We start from the raw sequence: 6,763 nt of genomic DNA, 5'->3' as shown, positions 1-6,763 counted from the left end.
AGTCCATATGTCTCTTGACGTCGGAATATGAAGGGATAAGCATCCGCCTTTACTTTCTACTAACGTTGAGTCCGGAACGAGATCCGAACTTGAGACTTTCGGGCTAGCAGTCGAGCGTACTACACCCGACCACGACGTCTCTCACTAGAGTCGAGAAGAAAATGGATCACTTACGACTAATATTAAACTGAAGTCGACTCGGAAACCAGAACTGAAAGATATCCTTACCCACACGGTAACCTTATCAACTAATTAATTGTACTATCTAAGCATAAACTGAAGTAATATTAGCGCACTTATAAGAACTAACAGCCAGAGTACTAATGAACTTTGAAGTAACTTCCGTGCACTAGAGAATCAATTGCACAACATGGCATTAAAAAACAAAGAAAACGATAGCATAACAGGAGCATAGATAACATTAAAATATTTCTATTTTTTTTTAAATGTAAAGTTGGAATTGCGAAACAATCTTTCTCTGACGCAAGTTTTTCCCAGAACATTTTGACAACTTAATCTCCTTAACGCTTATCGTGAGCTGGAAAAGGATCAATGACCATTCTAATAAGTCCTTTCTCTTCAAATCGTAACTTTTCTTCTTTTCATCCATATATTATTAACGTGATCTACACCCCCCCCCCCCCCCTCATTTATAGCGCAGTTTATCAGCTAATGATTTTCTAGGACTATAGTGTTATTAACATAGACCATCTGTTCCGCGTTCAAAATTGACGTTTTTGTCTGTACTTCTCCAAGCGCTTTTACACTTGCAACATGTATACTATACATATCCGGAAAAAAACAACCTCACAGCAAGTGAGTATAAATGTACCGTGGGATAAATGTTTCAATATAAAATTAACTTGTTGTGATTTTCTTTTCTAGACATTTATAGTATACATGTCACAAATGTTATCGCGGTGTTAGAAGCGCGCTGTATCATTGAGTAAATAAAATAAATTGTTATAAAGCTTGAAATCTTTTCTTTTTATTTAAAATTTAAAAAAAATATTACAAAAACATTAGTTTACATTAAAACACTAAGAAAACAACAATGACTGCGGAGTTGAAATTTAGAAATGTTTTGTTTTGTTTTAATTTGGTTTTTACTTGGTTTTTTCGTGTCTTTTTCTTAGCAAAGAAGACGGTTGGTCTAATATACGTCATTAAATCTGCAGAGTTCTATTATTCAGTTTTTATTACTGTTAGTAATTGGTATTGAATGAACATTGCAACACTGCATTAGGAACCCAGCAATAGACCCCTGAACATTGGCGTCAGCTGAACATTGCATTAACCAGCCAACATCCAACACTGAACATTGGCGTCAGCTGAACATTGCATTAACCAGCCAACATCCAACACTGAACATTGGCGTCAGCTGAACATTGCATTAACCAGCCAACATCCAACACTGAACATTGGCGTCAGCTGAGCATTGCATTAACCAGCCAACATCCAACACTGAACATTGGCGTCAGCTGAACATTGCATTAACCAGCCAACATCCAACACTGACCATTGGCGTCAGCTGAACATTGCATTAAGCAGCCAACATCCAACACTGACCATTGGCGTCGACTGAACACTGCACTAGAGAGCAGAACCTCAAATCAAGGTTGAGCCCAGTACGGTCGTTTAATTGAATACTTATAACAAAAATAAACATGTTTCGTACTACATTCACCCCCCCCCCACACACACACACACAAACCGTCATAACAACTCTCCTATACATGTGACGTCATACACGAACGACTCAGACCTCGGTCTTCTTGTAGCAGGAGAGTGGACCACTTTAAACAAACAGACGCACCCGTCCATCCTTCACCAACTTCATCTACCCACAAAACAAATACGGTACTTCTATGCTCTATCGTAGGATGCTTACAATATTGTATCGTCGGTATCGGTTTTTTATTTCTATTATTTTATGTTATTTTTTCAATTAGCGTCTAAAGTTATGGTAGAGATACCAGCCAATGCGCCTTACAAGTGTGACAAAGGTAATCTCAAAGTTTTTTTTCTTCTTTGAGACCTAACACCAGCCTATAGCAAATGTAGTACAGCGAGGTTTCGTGTCGTTTTGAAAGGGTCGTGGTGGCTGGGCTAAAACATCAAGGATACAATTTCAAACCAGGAGGTGTGTTGTCTGTGTTTGTATATCCTTCTGTGTGAGTGTATGTCTGTATGTGTATGTGTTTGTGTATGTGTCTGTGTATGTGTCTGTCTGTGTGTCTGTAGGTGTTTGTGTTTTTGTTTTTGTGCCTGACTGTGTGTCTGTCTGTGTGTATATGTGTGTCTGTGTGTATGTCTGTATGTGTATGTGTATTTATGTCTGTGTGTCTGTAGGTATATGTGTCTGTGTTTTTGTGTCTGTGTATCTGTCTGTGTATGTGTGTGTCTGTGCCTGTATGTATGTGTGTATTTGATATGTGGGGCTGGGGGGGGGGGGGGTAGAGTTTTAGAAAGACGTTAATATAAACATGAACACTTGAGCAATATGGACACAGGTAGTTCAGCACGCCAGGTAAGGCTCGCACGACCAACCCCGGGTAGACCAGGTAAACACGTACCCGTTTGGTCAGGTAGGAGCCTGGTGGTTACATCACACCGAGGGCGGAAGTAGTTCACTGGACCGTTTAAGTGTGCGCGAGTTAGTGGACCGTGACCACAAGGTGTCTTCTATGTAACAACAGGGCGGATATGAAAGTGAATCTTTAAAAACAGGTCTAAAAGTAGTTGACGAGATGGAAAGAAGTGGTAATGGAATGACAGTACAGAGCATTAACCATAGGGGCTAAATGGGCTAACGGGGTAAAGTGATAAGACGTAGGGGCTAAAAATGGTATATCGGGGTGACATGATGGGCAAAGAATGTGGGCAAATCGGGGCGACATGTTGGGGTGAGGTGCTCAACGTGTGACATGATATGAGACCTGGGTGCTAACCGAGCCATTGGACTGACATGTGTCGTACCAGCATCGTGTATAAAGGGTAGCCAGTAAAAACAACGGTGACTTGTATCATCTTACTTTCGGTCGCCAAACTTTAAATTCTAACAAAATATGCTTTGTAAAGACAGTTAACTGACTAGCACACCCCCTCCCCTTCACACGGATGAAAAAAAAAACATCACTCTTGTATTCGGCAAATACATACTCTGAAACTTCAGTTTTCGTAGATTTAGTTATCATCTGTCTCGGATTTCGCCGATAATTTTCAAAAACTATGATTTTACTGTTTAAAATATATAAATGTATGCTCTTTTTATAGATAGAAAAAATCTAAAACGTGTGGGATCAAAATCCTTATAGGCTCATATCCATTGAACATTTCACATGAAAATACACTATTATATATTATAAAAATTCCACTTTAGAATGTAAACCAATTCTTATCAATCCACAGCCACTGAATAAATGTAGAAAGTGATATCCAAAGATAGCGCTGAGATCACATAGGAATATTTAAACCATATACTTTTATACCGTACCATAAGAATTCCACTTAGTAGCTAGTATCTAACACCAATAAGCTTGACCTATGACCTCTGACCATGTACGATACAGTCACAAAGCGGCGCAACACCAAAAAGAACAACAACACATCCTTGTCGTCTGCTAAGGACTGTTTGAAGTTTTTAGTACACAAACTTTCCCTTCGCCAGTGTCAACAGGCAGATAAACATGCCAGATAATCTTCGCGTTTGTCGCAAATCCAAATATAATTAAAAATTGTCGTTCGAGAACACAATTTCCTGCGGCGAATCTATGTCCTGAATGGTTACGTCCCTTGCTAAGATCCATACCGTCTTACAAACGACACACCCGAGGTCAGCGCGACACACGCAACACAGCACATCGCGAGCGAATACAACACATCAGTTTTTAAATTTCCCACACCGAGACAGCTGGCCATTGTGGCCGTCGGGGCGTGTGTCAGGTGAAAATATTCGCTACTTGAGAATGGGGTGGGGGAGGGGGGAGGGAGGAGATCGTTGATAAAAAAAAAATCCCTGTATGGTTCAATCCGATAGGGTTGTTCGTTCAGGTAGGCTGGGGAAAGTGATGTCTGGGGAAAGTGATGTCACGGGTAGGCTTACCCTGTCACAAAGGGGGGGGGGGGGGGTGAGTTACTCGGGTAACACTTAGCCTGTCAGAAACGGTTTTTGTGGTAGTACGGGCAAGACAACCTACCTCGGCGAGTGTTGTATTTCGTGAGGTAAAATAATAAAAGGAGGATGGATTTTTTAACACTTGAGCAAAACATTTTATCAAATCTTCAAAATAAAAATAAATATTATATTTCAAAAATAAATTTATTTAAATAATGCAGCTACATGTTTTTTACACAATTCGGCCAAACATTCAATTCATATTCAACACCATTTCGAGTAGAGTATCTCTAGACTCTATATTTGCCTAGGCCTATATTTAATTTTGGTCTTAACATAATAAGGAAGGCGCGTCAAAATTAGCATTTCAGTCCGATATTTTTAATAAAAAATTAAAAAAAAAAACGTGTGTTATAGTTCAAGGTGGGTCGTAGCGTTATACGAAACAGAATTTTATGTCTGAATTTTGAAAAGCCGGGCTTGCTCATCAAGATTATTCGTTGACAGTAACTTAGTGTTTAAGTTTTAACATTCCTTTTTAATACTTATTTCCACCTTACAATATAAATTTGCTCTTGCAAATGCTTAACAGTAGAAGAATCGTGTCTCCATTCACAGGGAATGCTCAAGGAAATGCTAGCCCGCTTCATTACAGCTCAGAAACTCATTAATCCTGTTGCGTAATTAAATTAATAAAGCGTCTGAGTAAAAACCAGAGCCTGGCATATTTGGAGAAAAAAATCACCCCCCCCCCCCTTCTTTCTGGACATCCCTGTACTATCCACAGTAGTATGTTACCGGTATGCTGACCACTGCATAGCTCACGCTGACCTTTGGTCAAAACGCTTCAGGAGTGACCGAGCAGATTGGGGGGGGGGGGGGGGGTGACACGCAGCAGACACAATAGCTACAGATAAGGTCACATGGTTTGTGTCTGTCTAGTTGGTGTGGGAGGGGGGGGTGGGTTAACGAGGAGGGGTATGGTGATAAAGCTGATAAGTGGGCGGGTTATGGCGAGGGGTGTAATTAGACACGAGTGAAAGGTCAAGTATGGGGGGTCATCTGGCGGATTGTTGGCTTTCGTGTCATCTGGAGAAATGTTCGTGCTATATACGAGCGAGAAAAATAACGCACCTATAATAAAAGAAAATAACCGCTACATATTTGTGCTTCCTTAGATTTTCTAGTAACCTAGATTTTTAAGCACTGTGTTCGGTAACAAATATAAAATTAAAGTATCTAATGATAGGACTAAATTACTTTATCCCCGGGATGTGTCTTGACTAGTGAAATGATTATTGTCTCCCTTGGATTAGTATGGAACATTACCAAGGTTTGCGTCCCTTTGATAAGGCTACACTTCCGACCAGTGGATTAGCTAAACAATATATAGAGACATATTTGTTGCATATATTGGTGGGGGGGGGGGGGGGGTAGGTTGGGGAAAAGGTGTGGGTGGATTTTTGAAGGTTGAAGAGAATATAATTAAGTGTGGGTGGATTGTAGAATGAGGTAGGGGCGGATCAAGGAAGAAAGGAGAGTGACCTGTAGGTGGTAGTGGTGTTAACAACTATCCTGTACTCACCGTATGGACACAGCGGATTCGTCGACCAAGGGTAATCCCAAATGACGCCAGGGGTGGCTGTGGCGGTGGAGAAGAGCCCCGACCCCTGGTGCACACAGCCGATATATCCAGCGGAACCCACCCGCAGGTTACCTGTGAGCCTGAGACGACAAAAAAATATGATGTTAGGTTTTTAATTGGTTCTGTGCTCTTTTTTGTATGATGTTAGGTTTTTAATTGGTTCTGTGCTCGCTGATGCTGCTGACTCAAAAACGACCTCATCCTTTGTTCTAAGAATTATAGTTTTCAGCGGATGTCAGAAACGCTGCTTTGCTAACACTTTTTTTCGTGCGAGTTTATTTTTTATTGTACATTCAATAAAACCTATGAGCGGGCATTGAGTCCCTTCTTTCTCCCAAAGCCAGCGACAACATTTACGAATCTACGGTTGTACTGCATACCAGAGGCGTAGCGAGGGGGGGGGGGGGGCGGGGGGTGCGGACCGCACCGGGTGACACCATTTAGGCGAGGGGGTGACAAATAGGCAAAAAAAAATAGTAAAATATAAAGAGAAAATATTGAGGGGGGGTGTAAATCGAAAGATTGAGGGGGGGGGGGTGCAAATTGAAAATTGAAGGTTTGTCCCCGGGAAGAGTCACTACGCCTCTGGGGGGTGACACCATTGAGTGCCGTACCGGGTGACACCCGACCTCGCTACGCCACTGCTGCATACGACGTTTGACACGGCCAGTCTTTCCTTTTTTCTTTTCTTGTTTATCAACTCTAGGTGTCTGCCCACGTACTTTACCAGCACGAGCCAAACATCCATGGACTTTACCTCCAAGCCAGCGCAGCTCAACATTCAATGTTGCCTCATTTCTGAAAGTTACAAGCTCACAGGAATCTTCTGATGACTGGCCTTCATAGAACACTGCCATCTGCTCAAGAGGGAGACCTTCACGTTCTATAACCAAAGTCTTTGACATCTCATACTGTCTTTTGTTGAGCAAAGTCCAAAACATGGGTTTGGAGAGAATTTAGGAACATAGGCATGATGGATGACTTTATTTTTCAAACTGTTT

General features: G+C 41.4%; 1 protein-coding gene across 1 annotated transcript; it reads right to left on the bottom strand.

The window, feature by feature from the left end:
• Positions 1-5,955: 5,955 nt before the first annotated feature.
• LOC131930398 (ubiquitin-like FUBI-ribosomal protein eS30 fusion protein) lies at positions 5,956-6,734 on the bottom strand. The gene is given in 3 exon segments (XM_059286859.1): positions 5,956-6,134; positions 6,392-6,661; positions 6,663-6,734. Coding segments are annotated over 3 exon segments (411 nt in total). The 3' UTR covers positions 5,956-6,065.
• Positions 6,735-6,763: the final 29 nt, after the last annotated feature.

This window comes from Physella acuta, unplaced genomic scaffold (genome assembly GCF_028476545.2).
Source record: "Physella acuta isolate Inbredline_101_S28 unplaced genomic scaffold, ASM2847654v3 ptg001767l, whole genome shotgun sequence".
NCBI classification, from domain to species: Eukaryota; Metazoa; Mollusca; class Gastropoda; family Physidae; genus Physella; species Physella acuta.
Note: the sequence above shows the minus strand (reverse complement) of the source record. Positions and strands in the feature narration are given on the sequence as shown.